This window comes from Mustelus asterias, chromosome 20 (genome assembly GCF_964213995.1).
Source record: "Mustelus asterias chromosome 20, sMusAst1.hap1.1, whole genome shotgun sequence".
Lineage (NCBI taxonomy): Eukaryota > Metazoa > Chordata > Chondrichthyes > Carcharhiniformes > Triakidae > Mustelus > Mustelus asterias.
In genome coordinates, this window is record NC_135820.1 from 36,386,556 (window position 1) to 36,404,413 (window position 17,858).

The 17,858-nt window shown below is 43.6% G+C and overlaps 1 protein-coding gene across 1 annotated transcript in view; it reads right to left on the bottom strand.

The window, feature by feature from the left end:
* Positions 1 to 5,590: 5,590 nt before the first annotated feature.
* Positions 5,591 to 17,858, bottom strand: part of ccndbp1 (cyclin D-type binding-protein 1) — a 30,996-nt gene continuing 18,728 nt past the window's right edge. Inside the window, exons 8-11 of the mRNA XM_078236412.1 lie at positions 14,864 to 15,114; positions 14,215 to 14,275; positions 12,668 to 12,714; positions 5,591 to 6,372 (exon numbers count right to left, since the gene is read on the bottom strand). Coding sequence (XP_078092538.1) covers positions 6,264 to 6,372; positions 12,668 to 12,714; positions 14,215 to 14,275; positions 14,864 to 15,114 — 468 coding nt within the window. The 3' untranslated portion in view covers positions 5,591 to 6,263. The remainder of the gene's footprint in view (positions 6,373 to 12,667; positions 12,715 to 14,214; positions 14,276 to 14,863; positions 15,115 to 17,858) is intronic.

Below are 17,858 nucleotides of genomic sequence, written 5' to 3' on the forward strand. Positions count from 1 at the left end.
GCATGAACCAAACGCTGAAAGGGATCATTTGGAAGAAGGTGCAGCAAAACAACACAACATGGGACACAGTGCTTCCCTTGTCCTCATGATGGTACACAACACCGTTTCCCCCTTTCACCACCCACACATTAATGACTGGCCGACCTAGGAGGGGAGCTGAATACTTATTGGGGTTTGATTTAACTGAGCCTGCTATCACAGCCCTCACCCACAAGGAAGCTGTGCAGCAGATAACTGAAAACATTAAAGCAGCCCAGTTAGCCGCGGCTGTCCGATTAGAAGTTAAAAAGAAACAGAACAAGGCATATTTCGATAAAAGGGTACACCCGGTAGAATATACGGTTGACCAGCAGGTAATGATTTCCCTCTACAATCCCAGTTCTTTCTTGTCCCCAAGATATGCAGGCCCGCAGACCATCACCGACAAAATAAGCCCCTCAGTGTATACGGTCCTGATCACCAACGGAAAACCGTTTGGTTCCACGTTAATCAACTGAAAGCTTACGGGACTCAGAATAATCACTTCCACCATCTCTCATTAGAGATAGGGGAGGATGACACTGGGCGACCGGAATGGCCTCACCCAGGAAATGTATCTCCCCGGACACCTTCTCATCCACTTTCAGGTTCAAACCAGACCCTTACCCCGACCACACTACAGCCAGAGCCTCTTCCATAGCTGAAGTGACCCTAGGACTACTAGGGCGTCTAGTCGACCTGGACATAACAGGAGACTTGCGCCCCTTAGAGTACTGGCGCGACTCGCTCGATATCGGCCCTCGCAGCATTATGGATTCCCCTAGAAACATAAGCCTTACTAGCCCCAGACCCAACAGTGGGGCCCTGACTAAACGACACTGGGTTATTTTGATGGGGACACCCGATGCTGCATCCCCCACCTGGGTAAGGGACCAGACACATAGATTGATTAGAATGGGAGCCAAGGATAAAGGACCCCCGAACCCAGATCCAAACACAGACCCCACAGTGCAGTCCAATAAACAGACACGGGTATAGAGGCCAGGTGAGGAGGCAATAATGGAGCCCCATGAGACAAATGATTCAGAGGATGAGTCTCTGTTGGGCAATTTGTTAACGGAAATGCTGAATGACGGAATCTAAGGTGCTCCAAATGATGAAATTCAGCCTACAATGCAGACCAATGTAAGGTACAAGAATCTCTGATGGAAACACCCACTCAGAATCCTCAACCTGAAGGTCCACTGTGATCGACCGACAGTAAAATGTCCACGGTTAAATACAACCAACTCATTCCCATGCCGTCTGTATACTGCTAGTACGATTGACCGGGTTATCTACACAGTCCTACGCCGTGCTCTTTGGTCACCTTTCTTCAGTTAAGATAAATCATCAAGGCAACTGTGCCAAACTTTAAAATCAAGGCAATTGTGCTAAATTTTAAAATCATCGAGGCGACTGTGCTACATTTTAAATTCTGAGAGGCACTTGTGCTAAATTTTAAATTTGTTCTGCCTTCCAACTCCAGGGCACTCATGGAACGGGTATCTTATCCGACCCATGTCCCGCAAGACATACCGATGCCAACCTCTTCAGGCCATTACAGACCGACTCCAGTTCTAATCAAATCCCTAGGGCCAATGGTGAGTGCTGCTAGAATAAAACAGGCCGCCTTGATTTTGCTGGCCAGTTCAAGCTCTTTGCTGACCACTCCACGACTCGCCCATTTATCGATCGGAACAAAAATCTGCTCGGCAGTGGTTCACAATTAGAAAAAAAGACTACAAAACGCAAGTGACAATCGATATATCCAGGTCCTCCTGATCACACCGCTGTCGATAGTGTTAAATAAAAGAGGCGGGCATGGACAGTAAGTACATGTACGCGATAACAGCAAAAATTACATTGATCTCCTCAGGACAATGATGGACAATGACAAAAGATACAACCTAGGATCTACCTCATCGGACTCATTATCAGGATAAGCACGCAGGACACTCCAAACAAGATGAACTTTTGGTATCCCAGCTATTTATAGTTTGCCCCACCGGACGCGGGGGAATGTGAGGATGGTGTGTTATGGGTGCATCCCGGTAAGAGCATAACGTTTGGGTGTAACAACCAGTGGCTGATATACAAAAAAACCAATGGCAGTTCAGCTGAATGTTATGAGTGTCACCGTAGCAGGGGATTGGTGGGGATTTTCAAATAATGGGTGCCCCGAAATTGGATGTCTGGCTAACAGCCCAGAAAAACAATTAGTGCTCAGTGCCCCAAGGACACTCCTGAAGGGGAACTTTGCCTTGTATGAAATAAGAAATGGGCTGAAATCAACCCCAAAACCACCCCATTCGATTTGTCCTGAAGCCACCCTGGTCCACAGAATGGATTGACACTAGAACACACAGGGAAAACCCTGTATGACAACATCCACCACGAATTGGTACCTGTGGTGGTGGATATAGCTGGGACCCAACTGCCAGAGTGGTGCTCTCCCCAACTTAAGAGATTTTACCTCCAGACTGTTAGGACGGAAGATAGGAAGGGACGAAAGACAGGAAAGATCCAAGAGAGCATTAGTGAATGACATGGCCACAGCATACACTCCATCTGACAAAGGGGCAGCGCTCCGAAAGCTTATGGTATTTGCTACCAAATAAACCTGTTGGACTTTAACCTGGTGTTGTGAGACTTCTTACTGTGCTTACCCCAGTCCAACGCCGGCATCTCCACATCACAGCATACAGGGCAGGGGTAGCAACCATCAACACCGTTGCTTTAGCCGACCTGGACAGTGAACTTAGGATTCTGACCCAACAGGTTAAACAAGCACTAAGTTCCATCAATGAGGACAATCAGCAAGATGCTGAAGGGGAACTGACTGGGAGCGCAGCCAGCAGCCACATGGTAGCTGTGTTAGAAGGACATGCCAAGACAATCAATCAAATTATGAGGGAAAAATTGGAGAATGATGACCGACAACAGAACCGGACTTTATGTAGTGCACATGGACAGTGGATGATAGAGCAGCTAAGGGAAAACCTAGAGCAGGTACACAGAGGACAAGTTCCATCTTAGATTAGTGACAAACAGTTGGAACACCTATTTACGGGTAAGAAACACCCAAAGTTATCTGGCTGCCAGATGCGACAGTTGACCAAAGTCTGGTTCAATGACGACTGCAAAGGGACTCCAGGGAAAGCCCTGGGAATGATATTAGGGCTCCCCATAATCACTGACGACTGGATCGGCCTGAGGGTCTTTGAATTGGAAAATATAGGGACTATCCATGAGGATATCTGGATAGGTTATGACGGCACTTTACCGTACGCAGTGGAACAAAGAACAATACAGCACAGGAACAGGCCCTTCGGCCCTCCAAGCCCGTGCTGCTCCAAACTAGACCATTCTTTTGGAGAAAGGAGACTCATAGGCACTATTCAGGACAGATGTCAGCAAATTGATGAAATAATTGCATGCCTGTACCCAGTTTACATCAATGAGCATGCACCATGTGGCTTCAGAACAAACACTAGCCTAAATTGCTCAGTAGAAGCTCATAGCGTGGACACAGACATAACTCGGGTGGCTTACAAGGGAGCAGGGAGATACTGTCTCACCACCTCCCTGAAACAGTATCAGTATGGCACGACACATTGCGACATTACTAACACTACATTCTGCATCACCAGACATACCAGCCAGGGTGGGTCTCATTCAACTAATAGACATGAGGGAGAGGGTAGATTTAAATGCCACTGATGAGCTCCGACAGACCCTAGGGAAGTACCATGAGAAAAATGACAAACCTAAAACCCCTACCGAAGGAGTTGAATGAGATTCGGATAAAATTGGCTACAGCCCACAGAACCTTCACCAAAGTAATACAGCAGACCCAAGGAGGTGAAAAGGGAAATTAAAGTCACCTCATGGTGGAATCATCTTTGACTGGGGTTCAAACATCCAAATCCATCTATTTGTCCACATAATGCCACACCTGGCGATATTACTGATTTTGTTCACCCTGGTATATTTAATCATCCTTACAACCCAATTCAGCCAATGGAAAAAGAGGATCACCCAGAGGCAGGACATAGGGTTCCCCCTTGAATCAGTCTCCTTTAATTCAGCGATGTTTAAGAAAACCTGCCATTTTGCGATTTGTGCTAATGAACAGTTGGAAATCCTAATATTGAAATGTGCCTCGGATTCACAAATACTTTATTGTAACGCTTGTTTGAATGTTTTGGTTTGTAATTGGCTTATTGTAACAATGGTGTTTAGAATATGTGGTTGTTTGCATCTGTAGTGTTGCTGTCTGTAGCTTCTGGAATGTAAATATACATAGAACATAAGAAATAGGAGCAGGAGTAGGCCATCTAGCCCCTCGAGCCTGCCCCGCCATTCAATAAGATCATGGCTGATCTGACATGGATCAGTACCACTTACCCGCCTGATCCCCATAACCCTTAATTCCCTTACCGATCAGGAATCCATCCATCCGCACTTTAAACATATTCAGCGAGGTAGCCTCCACCACCTCAGTGGGCAGAGAATTCCAGAGATTCACCACCCTCTGGGAGAAGAAGTTCCTCCTCAACTCTGTCTTAAACCGACCCCCCTTTATTTTGAGGCTGTGTCCTCTAGTTTTATCTTCCTAAGTGGAATGTATTATTACTGTACATGCCAATGTCTGGGTCTTGCTTGACTGTTGAGTGACTGGGGAATTCCTGACAGATATTGGTCGAGTTTGTGATCCACCATGCTTTGCGTTCAGAATCAACAGGAGGGATTGTGGCCAAACGGGCCACCTAAAAATGGCGATTTACAGAGCACGCTGGGATAATTGGGCAAGAACTGAAACAGTAGGCCGCAGCTTAAAAGACAGAGATAAACAGGCTGCAGCTCAGACGACTGAATACACAGGATATGGGCCACCTCCAGGACAAAGGGAACTTTCTGGTCAAGCTGGGTTGTTTACCAAATATAGGGATGCCTTAATCCCTTATTTAGAAGGGAGGTGCGTGTCCAACGTGCCCCCAGCACCTACAGACGTGGTCGTTGGGGACACACCCAGAGATTGGTGTGGCAGCACCCGATTGGACATTATCGATCAGGGTAATCAAGTCCTGATCGATTGATTGGCATTGGCCAAAAGGGGCGCAAAAACCAACGGGGTATAAAGGGTGCTGTGCAACAAAAGAATCTCTCTCTCTTCTGATCCCATGAACGAGCAACAACAAGTGACCATCGCCAGCAACGACAAGCACGAGGAGAGCCACCACACCCAAGGAAGGAAGACCAGAGCCAGAGCATTACACCTGACCAAAGGACCAGACTATGCAGAGGATATAGAGGCCAGCACACAGATAAAGGTCAATATCTGCCTGGGTACTTGCCAGTCACGCAAAAGATTTGAACTTCAGTATTTCTGTAAGATAGCTTATTGTTGGTTGTGTGGGTGATTATTGATTGTGTGTTTAAATAAATGTTGTACTAACAAGTCGTCTACTTGCAATTCTTTGTCCACCGTAGAAGGGTTTAAACAGACTGTGCGGCAGGCACAACATCAAATATAAGCATGACACTAAAAAAAACAAGAACACAAATTGCTAACAAAGAGCAGAATAACTTTATTAAAGCCCACAAGAGGCAAAAAAAAACATCATCTTTGTCTATTTGGAGACACCATCTCACGTGAAAAGTTTTTTAAAAAATAAATCTCGGATGCAATCCTGCTGCCAGACGAAATCTCCTGGAGTTAAGCGCCGTAATTTACTGCAGCATACAATGAATTATTAGAAATTAATAGCAACTTGGATTGAATTGTGCATAGTTCTGTGTTGTAGAGGTTATTGAAAATTTGCTAAGACTAAGTTAATTCACCCAACAATTCAGAGCAGGATAGAGGAGCTTTCGCTCCATTGCGCTGATGGAAGAAAAAACTGCAACCCACACCTGCATCCTTAAAAAGAAAAATGGCCTAAAAACAAGAAAAAATATACCCTTCAATTTGTTGGTGAAATGTTGCTGCAGTTTTCAAAGAATTAAAGAGTACATAATGGGATCCCATGCAAGCACATCATTAAATTAGGGGTTTTGAAGGAAGGTGGTCAATTTTGATCAAATACATGTTTACCTACTGAAATTGCAGGCTTATGTATATAAACACTCAAATCACCTGTTACGATGTTCATAACTATTTTTATTCACTGCTTTGTGGCTCATAAATATATTCTTCCACAGTCTATAATTTTCTCCAAACAGCACTGTAGACTGTTTTGCTAATTACTGTCCTGAGTTAAATTCTTCAGTTTGTCCATGTTGTGCTCAATTGCTCCACTTAGAAACTGCAACCAGCTGTTCTCCGATTCAGGGCACATGTGACTAGATCTGTACAAAGAAAGAGAGAAAGTTTTTCTTGAAATTCTGAATGCAATGCAGAAATGTACATATGATGTGCGGATTGCTTGTTTCAAAACTGTCACCGGTCAATTAAATATTTATCAATGTGGTCTGATCGTAGAGCTGGCAATGACTATGTAACACTTCCAGGACTAAGTAGCTACAGGGCTGCCATATGCTGCTTTTACACTGCAGCCATTAGTTTCAGAATCATGCTTACTATTCAATTCTACTATTCCCAATTCTTCAGTGCTGAATAGAATTTTGTACATAGTGGCTCCACAGATATGCAGAGCTCCTCCCTCAGTGACATTTGGACAGCAAATGAGATATACTCAATATTGTACAAATAAACGTGTTTAATTTGAAGTTTGCAGAATGTCCAAAAGGCTCACCCGAGTACCTTTGATATTCATATTACAGTAACTTTAGGCTTCACAAATAGTGTGAACCTAACAAACTCCATGTACTATCGTCTCAAGGCAATCTTTCATTCTTTACATCAATGGTTAGGGACAGGCTAAACCACAATAGCATGAAAATGCAAAGTTAAGCACAGCCTCATGTGTTGACTCAAAAGGTTTCACGGTGAGAGTTTGGTGTCCTTGGAAACCATCCATTACTCCTATTGCCCAGTTCTGCTGTGCATATATCCACATTTTCCTAATATCCTGCCAAAACTTCAATCAGCAGAAATATTAGAGAAATTATGTTACAACACAAGATCCAGAGAAATTCTGAGAAATTCTACCCACAAAGTTAGAAGAATTGCTGAGTCATAACCATTGCTCTTCACCCTGAACCAGTCTCATTTTTTTTTTTAAGATGCAGACAGAAAATGCTGGAACTGCTCAGGTTTGGCGTTATCTGTGGAGAGAAATAAAATTTCATGTGCACAGTTACTGCCAGACCTGAGTATTTACAGTATTTTCTGTTTTTAATTCAGATTTCCAGCATCTGTAGTGTTTTGTTTTTGGCATTAGTGATATACTTTAGCAGCCTCTTCTATTACATTGAGGATTATTTTGAATATCAGTCGACAAGATGGCACAGCAGATAACAGATTTCATTGCATGTCCTTACTCGTGAGAATGTAGGTGTGTGAGCTGTTCCTGGATGTTTTTTTCCATTCTGAATTAAATAAAGTACTCTCCGAGGACCCTTAGATAACTCCTTCCAAACTCCTGACCGCTACCATCTAGAGGGACAAGGGCAGCAGAAATATGGGTACACCACCACCTGACCATCTGCTCCAAGGCATTCACCAACCTGACTTGGAAATACAAACGCTGTTCCTTCACTATCACATCCAAAATCAAAATCCTGGAACTCGCTGCCTAACAGCACTGCAAGTGACCTTACACAACATGGGATGCATCAGCCCACAACCGCCTTCACAATTAGGGATGGGCAGTAAATGCTGACATAGACATTTTAAAAACATTTCACATTATCAAGAATTTCAGCCATTAGGAATCAAATGATTCAAGACCAAACTCATGTATTCAAAGACCAAATTCAGTGACTTAGGATGTGGGATGAGACCTTGTATCCTTTTATTGTCTGATGCTCTGAACTTTGCTCATGATGATCAACTTCTGTTGCCTCCTCAAGCCCTATAGGCACTCTCCACTTACCATTAGTGACTGCTCCTTCAGCCACTTTCTCCAACTCCGAGCACATCACTTTCTCCCTGCTGTCAAAATTTCCAGAACGCCCCCCCCCCCCCATTTGTTTGACCAGACTTTTGCCTGTCTTTGTCTCCCCCAGTGATCTCTTTTGTATAAAATGAGCACTAAAGAACAAAGTATTGTGGATGCTCAAATCTGAAATAAAATAGAAAATGCCGGCAGTATCCAGATGATCTGGCAGATGCGGAGACACTTGGGGTAATCAACATAGATTCTGACAGACCTTTGAGTATTTTCAGCATTTTTTGCCTTCATTGCAAAATGCAAGTTGTTGGCCTGAAGGCTGCTTATGTAATTACACTCAAGACAAAGGTAGAAAGGGGGATGCAGCTATGCAGTTAAAATTTAGGGAGCTAGGGAAGACCTCAAAAAGTAGTAATCTCCGGATTACTCCCAGTACCACACACATACATGAGTATAGAAACAGGAGGATAAAGCAGATGAATGTGTGGATGGAAAGATTGGATTAAGTTCTGGGGAAGATGGGGCTTGTATAGGCTAGCTGAGGTGCACCTAGTGAGTGGGACAAATTTCATTGGGGCAACTTGCTGGTGCTATTGGGAGAGTTTAAACTAACTTGGCACGGGTGTGGGGACCTAGTAATACTAGAGAGGAATACCAAGGTGTGCAGAATATTGGGAGAGACAACACAAGAATAGGAAATAGTGAGACATCAGGTGGGTTCAACACAAGAAGCCAAGTAATAAAGTCTAAGGTAGGGTTACTGTATATAGTTGTGAACACGCAGAGTTCCAGTTGTAAATAAGATTTGTGAGTTGCAGATAGTCACAAGGAAATATGGGGGGTGATTCACCCATCCCCCTGCACTGCTCTTGTAGCGCAGCGGATTGGGAGACCCTAGCAGAGGCCGTTTCGCGGGCTCCCCAGTCTCCATGTGTCTCCCAGCAGCGGATTTCCGGTGCCATCAGCTCCACGACAGAAATCAGCACGGAGTTGCCTAATATATTCAAACTCTAATTTAAATATAATTAAATATAAACAGCATTAGCAGGCCAGGGACTGAAGTCCCTGGGCCCGCTAGCCTCTCCGCCCCGCCAGGAGTATTTCACTCCAGCAGGGTTTAGTATAGCTCCCCACTTGCAGGGAGTTGGTGGCCCAACACCACTGGAATGAAGGGGGGGTGGCAATCGAGGCCCCCCAAAGGTTCGGGCGCCCAGGGCGGTGCCCCTTTGGCATTGCCTTGGCAGTGCCAGCCTGGGTCCCCTGCCCAAGGGGCAAAGTGTCAATGCCCAGGGGGCATCTTGTTACTGCCCACCAGGCATTAGGCTGTGGAGGGAGGGTGGGAGATAGAGGAGGGCCGGGAGGGGTGTTGGGGCTGGGGGGGGTCCACACGGTTAGCGATGCGGGGTTATGGGACTGGCCAGTGATTGAGCTGGCCAGCAATTGGGAAGCTGGCAGACAGGGAACACTGCATATATGCCAATCACAGCACTGACAGATCGGTGCATGCGCGGTGTTCCACTCAGCACTATGCTGGCCTGTCCAGTGGGAATAGGCCCTGTCCCCAGCTTATTGGACTGAGTTACGCTAGTGCACTCTAGCGTAAGAATGAGATTCATTCTGAAACTCTCATTGAAAAAAACAGCATGATTTACTCCAGCTTTTACGCAAATTCAACACAGAATTCCTTTGGGAGAATCGCTCCCATGATATATTGGACTCCTAGTTCAAAGGAGGACAGGACTAGGTATTAAATAGCCCTGGATACAAACCTGGAGTATTAAGGAAAACATTGCAATGCTGGAAAAAAGGATGTCCCAAAGGGGTCAAGGACAGAATCTGTTTGACTGGAGGCAAGGAATAAAAATGGTGCAATATCATTGCTTGGTGTAGCTCCAGGCCACCAACTAGTGGGAAAGATGTTGAGGAACAAATTTGCAAGTAAATTACAGAGGAGTGCAAGAATTATAGAGTAGTTATAATGGGAGACTTCAATTATCTGAATATAGACTGGGATAGTAGTAGTGTAAAGGGCAAGAAGGCTAAGAGTTCCTTGTGGGTGTTCAGGAGAACTTTCTACAGCAGTATGTGTTCGGTCCAACACGAAAGGAGGTATTACTGGACCTGCTTCTTGGAATGAGGTGGGTCAAATGGACTGTCACCATAGGGGAACATTTAGGGGACATTGATCATTGTATCATAAGGTTTGGGTTGGCTTGGAAAAGGACAAGGAATAATCCAGAGGAAGAATAATTAATTGGAGGAAAGTCAACTTCAATGGGGTAAGAATGGACTTGGTAAACGGGAATCAAAGACTGGCAGGGAACTGCCCTGAACAATGGGATGCCTTTAAATATAGCTTGGGTACAGTTTAGGAGGATGCAGTAGCATAGTGGCATTGTTCCTGAACTGGTAATCCAGAGACCCGGGGTAATGCACTGGGACACGGGTTCAAATCCCTCCATGAAACCATTGTCGATTGTCGCAAAAACCCACCTGGTTCACTAATGTCCTCTAGGGAAGGAAAATCTGCTGTCCTCACTTGGTCTGGCTTACATGTAACTCCAGATCCATAGCAATGAGGCTAACTCCTAAATGCCCTCTGAAATAACCTAGCAAGCCAGTCAGTTCAAGGACAATTAGGGATGGGCAACAAATACCAGCCAGTGATGCCAACAAAGGTATGGCAAACAAATCCAGAGCTCCTTGGATGACAAAAATAATAGAAATTATGAAGCAGAAAAAATGTGCTTACAACAGTAGTATAACTGAAAACTAGCCGCGATATAGAAGGTTCAGTGGAGAATTGAGAAGCAAATAAGAGAAGCAAAGAGTGAGAGAGAATAAACTGGCAGCTAACATAAAAGGGAATCTAAAAAGTCTTACATTGGTCTATAAGTATTAAATAAAGTGACAGAATGAGGAGTGTGGCCGATTGGGGACCAAAAAGGAGTCAGGGGCATGACCGTGGTACTAAGTTAATACTTTGAATGTGTCTTCACCAAGAAATATGCTGCTGCCTAGGTCATAGTGAAGAGGAGATAGTTTAGACCCCTGAACAGTTAAAATTGATAATGAGGCAGATTTAGATAGGCTGCCTACGTTTAAAATGTAAAAGGAACCATCCTTGGAGAAGAGAGATGGAAAGGAGATTTGATGGAAGCATTCAAATCATGAGGGGTCTGATCAGAGCAGACAAGGAGAAATTGCCCCGACTGATAGAAAAATCAAGAACCAGGGGACACAGATTTAAAGGGATTGGCAAACAAGCAATGGCAGCACAAGAAAAAACCTTTCTATGCAGCGTTTGTTTAGGATCTGGAAAGCACTGTCTTAGAATGTGGTGGATGCAGGTTCAAACATGGAATTCAAAAGTATCATTATTTAAAAAGGAAAAATGTGCAGGACTACAGGAAAAAAGCAGTTGAGTGGCACTAGATGAATTTCTCCTGCAAAGGGCCAACATGGACACAGGCTGAGCAGCCTCTTTTTGTGCCAGGACCATTCTATGATTCCACAACTAAATTCCCTAACACATGAAAATATGAAAAAAAAAGATGCGTACTGCTCGCCCTTTAACTGTGAGACTTGTTCAAGTTAGCTCACAAATTTCTTAACTATAGTGCTTAAGTGCAGTAGACATGCATGGACAGGAATTTGTTAATTTAATTGACATACTCTTAGATTTAGTGGAACATTTCTTTAATGACAACTTACTCAAACACCTGCAGGTGAATTTTACATTAAAGATCCATTGCCTATTGGAGGAAGTGCTGGCAGGGACTCAAGTTGTTAACTAGCCAGCATTTCATCCTGGGAACTATGGCATCATGAGTCACACCCCCGATCCCTCCCTCCCCCCCCTTTCCCCCAACCCGATCCCTCCCTCCCCTCTCCCCCCCAACCCGATCCCTCCCTCCCCTCTCCCCCCCAACCCGATCCCTCCCTCCCCCAACCCGATCCCTTCATCCGTCCCTCCTCCCACCCGATCCCTCCATCCTTCCCCCCCCCCCCCCCTCCCCCCCTCGGGAGGGGATAGCTTCGCACAAAACATAGTAAAAGTATAGAAATCTTTCCCATAAAAAGTTGATCCTAGCTCAAACAATTTAATTCTGAGATTGATATGAGTTTTGCAGGCCAAGAGCTTCAAAGGTTATGAAGCAAGGGTAGGTAAATGGAGTTAGATCATGGCCAATTTGCATTCTCTCTCATTGTATAGTGGAAAAGCCTTGAGGGATGAAACAACCAAATTCTGCTTCTATGTTGATGAGATGGGTGTTAGGCCAGAGATTATCTGAACAGGTACAAATGTAGTTGGATTTGGACAACAAAATGACACCCCCGCCACCTAGTGGTAGGTAGTGCTCAACTACAAAATCAGGAACATGGTCTATTCCAGAATGCTATCTTTTCAGTTTGCATTACTCCTATTTCCAATTTTAAACACCGCACATAGTTTATGTCTGAAGGCATCTGTAGTAACATGAAGATGCAATATATAGAGTGCCTTCTAATATTAGAATAGAAAAAGTACCACACGTTTAATGCAATTTTACAGAAATTACAAAATTATGGGCATGTCAAAATGAGAATATTTTAGGAAAAATTTGTCAGCAATTCATTTAACTCACTTGGTTATTTCCAGAACTTTGTTGAGGACCGAAGCAACCTTTGCAGCCTGAAACAAATAAGCATTTTAATTAATTGAAAATAATTCAGCAAAATACTTTGGCAACATCTAGAACATTAAAATTGTGGCTTTCTACTGAGATGATCGAATATATCATGCGATGCAAAAAATTTTTTTTTATTATTCATTCGTGGGACATGGACGTCGCTGGCTGGCCAGCATTTATTGCCTATCCCTAGTTGCCCTTGTTCAGAGGGCAGTTGAGAGTCAACCACATTGCTGTGGCTCTGGAGTCACATGTAGGCCTGGCAAGATTTCTTTCCCTAAAGGACATTAGTGAACCAGATGGGTTTTTCCAACAATCAAAAGTTTAAAGTTTATTTATTAGTCAGAAGTAAGGCTTACATTAACACTGCAACGAAGTTACTATGAAATTCCCCTAGTTGCCACAGTCCAGTGCCTATTCGGGTCAATGCACCTAACCAGCATGTCTTTTAGAATGTGGGAGGAAACAGGAGCACCCAGAGGAAACCCACACAGACAGGAGGAGAACGTGCAAACTCCACACAGACAATGACCCAAGCCGGGAATCGAACTCAGGTCCCTGGTGCTGTGAAGCAGCAGTGCTAATCACTGTGCCACCATGCCGCCTCAATGGTTTCATGGTTTCTTAATTCCAGATTTTTAAAATGAATTCAAATTCCACCATCTGCTGTGGCAGGATTTGAACCCGGGTCCCCAGAACATTAGCTGAGTATCTGGTTGAAAAGCCTAGCGATACCACTAGGCCATGGTCTCCAAGTAATGTCATGAGACAGTTTGTAAGTTTTCTTAGGAGGCAAGAAATGAACAACAGAGAAGTGAGGCTGATTAAGTATTTTAGGTTTTACTTACTTTTGGGGATTGGGAGTTTTAAAAAATCATACCTTTCACTTCAAGAAAATAACTGAGGGAGGTATATCTGAGTGTATATGGCCTGATCAAGTTAATAGCCTTTGTTCAGTCTAATTGTTTATGTCCAGGTGCACTATACAGGGTATTTATCTTTTATAATCCGGTCAAAACAGTGCATCAGCATTCTACCCTCTGCATACTACACCACATCATGCCTCAAATTTCCACACAACTGATTTCCTGGTCATCCCAGCAGTGACTGAGCAGAGAGAAGGTACACACTCAAAATGAGAAGCGCCGTAAAAAAAACAACAGGTTATGGGTAACTCAGTGTGATCTGTACATTTGTTAGCAGATGCCTTGTTCACTAAAAATGAATTGTTCAGGAAAGAAACAGCTTCTAAAACAAATGTAATTGCACACCCAGCAGGCATATGGGATTACACTGGGGACTACAAGTTCTAATATATACCCATTCAATTGCATTTCTGCAAAAGGTACAGTGCATGTACCTAGAATCAATTTACACCACACCAATAATAATCAAAACTTAAAGCAATAAACAGCACCATCTTGCTATTCCCACAACATTCCTGAACCAAGACAAGCATAGTACAGTCCAATACCACTAGAAGGTAGATGGGAAGTACTCACATTCATTTGCACAGTTATATAGTTCATCGGAGGATAAAGACTTAAAACCAAATCGTCAACACTGGAGGAAGAAAGCAACAACTTTACCAACAGTGTCTTCAAACATACAGTAGCAAAGACAGTACAGAACTTAAGTACAGATAAAAACGATAATATACATTTATAGGTGCATAGAAAATGCAAAGCTTATTGGGAATCAATTAAAATAACTTCTTTTTTTAATGGTATCTAAACCAATTTGCATCCAATGAAGTACTTTTGAACTATATGTCAGCAAATGTGGCAGCCAACTATCAAACAGAAATAAAGTAAATGATTGATTTTAGCCCTTTATGGGGGTAACGCTGGAGGACAAGAAAAGATTTTCTTTATTCTTCTTTGAATGGTGCCATGGGATCTTGTTCCAGAGCCTCAGTTTTAACGTCTCATAGAAAAGACAGTGCATTTCCTTCTTAGTAATGCCCAATGATTTTTGGAACCAAAATTGCTCACAGAAGCTAACGCTTTGATTAAAAGGAAAATGAAACTTATCCCCCTGACCAACAACCCCCCACCGCCCCCCCCCCTCCCCCTGCCCCCACCACCTCCCACAGATTCAAAATGCTAAAATTGTAGGGAGGTTTTGATTCGGTAATAAAAATACACTCACCACGGGCTAATTTCACTGGTAATATCTCCCAAATCATCCAATTGTGTTATGTGTTGCAAGCTGTCCACCTTCCCATGAGTTTTCATAGCTCCAGAGACCTTTTTCAGACACGCTTTGGCTGCTTTCACTAATCCCAAGCAAGGAGCCATGACCTGTTTGTCTGCTTCTGACCAGTAAGTATCCCGATTTTCCCGTGAGTCTACATCATCAAATATGTCACTGAATGGGTCTTGATTATCCGCATGTCGAGCCTGCCAATTGCAATTTTTGGAATTATCAGAAGAGCATGAACACAGTTCAATCACCGCTATTCTATAGCCCCCGGCGTGCCAGCTGTTACAAATTTCAGTCCGTCTTATAAATTGTCTGTTGCATCAAGCTGGCTCTTGCATGTTATGTTCAGGAGTGCACTCAAACTTGCAATTTGTGACCTTACGACAGTGCAATTAGAAGACAGACCTGAATTCTGGTCCTGTTGTATCACATCAAATGGCAAGAGGCATTTGCTAGGTTTGAACTCCTTTATTCACAGCTATCCTGTGACAAAGCAGCATCCAACGAAAATGCTGGGCCCTTAAAGGCATGCCTAGCTGATCTAGTGCACGCATAATACGGGATGCCTAAAGACTTGTTGGATTTTCAGCGGCACGGTGGCGCAGTGGTTAGCAGTGCTGCCTCATAGCGCGAGGGACCCAGGTTCAATTCCAGCCTCAGGTCACTATCTGCGCAGAGTTTGCACATTCTCCCCTGGTTTCCTCTGGGGGCTCGGGTTTCCTCTCAGTCCAAAGATATGCAGATTAGGTTGATTGACCATCTTAAATTGACCCTAGTGTCAGAGGGATTCGCAGGGTAAAAATGCAGGGTTATGGGAATAGAGATGGGTGGGATTGTGGTCGGTGCAGATGAGATGGGCCGAATGGCCTTCTTCTGCACTGTAGGGATTCTATGATTTTCACATGCAGCACTAACGTCTGGTGGTGCTGCAAATCCTTAAGTGAAACCAAGACACGCACATCTCCAAGTCTAACAAAGGGACTGAAATAGTCATTCTCAACAAACACGACCATAACTGATGTTCTTAATAATGGGTCCAAATTTGTATCCAATGGACAACCTCTAAGCAGGACTGAACGGGCCTGATCAAAAGCAAATTACAAAAACGTCTGTTAGACTTGCGCAAGAGTAGTGAGCTACCTGGTGGTGTATATGGTAAGATTTGTCCTCATGGTTCAGTGTGTGCGAGTAAGTACGGGCTGCTCAAAATTACACCCCATCTTACTTATGACAGGTTTTGCACAACATGAAGTGGTCAAAGGACAACAGTTAACACTTCCGATTGTGCTAAGTAGTATACTAACAACCAATTTGAGATCATTAGTTGGGCTCACAATGTAGCTCACTTACACATGTTAGAAGCTACATATATTCATTGAAAGGGCCTGTCCTTTGCAAACAGAAAGACTACGTTTGCAAAAGACATTTCAATGAAAAAGCTTGGGGTTCAACTGTTTCCTAGCGCATCCAATAATTTTCCAGCAGCCTGCCCCTAAAACCGATTATTTGCCAACACCCATCCTCACCACGTTCATAGGAACCAGCACATTTCAACACTAATGAACAGAAGTGTGTCATTTCTGAAATGTCTAAATTAACTTCCATTATCTAAAGCAGTATTTAGACACATCATCTGGATCTTAATTAATATTTATTAAATAATAAGGATTTACAAGTATAATCATCAGCAATGTGATAGCAGGGGTCATTGCTTGTGCTATCAAATAACACACTTTGTTCCACCTGGATCACTCAGCTCCAGACATCATTTACAGCCTTGGTCTAAGCATGGGGAAAAAAAGCCCTGACATGAAGGCAGCTTTTGGCTGAGTGTGGCAGAAAGGAGCCTCAGTAAAAGTGAACTCGATGGGAATGAGGTTAAAATACCCCACTGATTAAATTTATAGCTGACACAAAGGAAGATGATTGTGGTTGTTGGGGCTCAATCAACTTAGCCCTGGGACATCGCGGCAGAAGTTCCTCCTCATGAACTGAGCACTGTGAAATAATTAAACATCCTAGGCGCAACCATTTGAAAATGCTCCATCAATGGCCTTAACTTCAATGCAAGATTGGTCAGAGTTAGTCAGGCACGTTGCTCCAGCACATCTTGTAGATGGTACACACTGCTGCTACTGTGCTCTGTTGGTGGAGAGAGTGAATATAACAGGTGCTGGATGGGATGACGGTTAAATTAGCTTTTTCCTGGCTGGTGTCGAGCTTCTTGTTGGAGTTAGATTCATCCAGACAAGTGGAAAACTATTGTATCACACTCCTGAATTGTGCCTTGTAGATGGTGGCCAATCTTAAGGTCATCAGGTGAACTAAGAACAGTTGTTCAGAGTGGATGGATGTTTCCCCCATTGACTTCGGGACTAATCTTGTTAACTGTATACCTCAATAATTTGGATATAGGGCTATATGAAGTATTAAACTATATAAAAATAGGTGACATAGTAAATTATTGGGGACCAAACAAAGCTGCAAAGGACTATTGATAGGCTGGTGGAATGGGTGGAAAAGTGACAGATGGAATTCAATGCTAAAAAATGTGAGGTGGTAATTTTAGAACACGTTAGATAGATAGTTGAAGGAACAGGGGATAAAGGGATGAGAGACAGTTAAGACACATGCAGTTAGGACCAGTGCTGGTGTGAAGGATAAACACCAACAAGGGCTGGTTGAGCTGAACTATTTCTGTGCTGCAATTCCTTCTGAATTAAAGCCTGCACCAGTATAACCTGACCAGTAAAAGAATGTTCTGAGGGTGTTAAAATGAAGAAATGTCAAATCACACTCTCTTCAATTCTTTTAAACTAACAAGATAGCAAAAACACTAATTTCCAAGAAGACATTTCAGCAGAACTGGAGAGGGACAGAACAAAAGCAGCAAAACTCTCCGACCATATATGTCTAAAGAAAGGCACCACACGAAACAGAA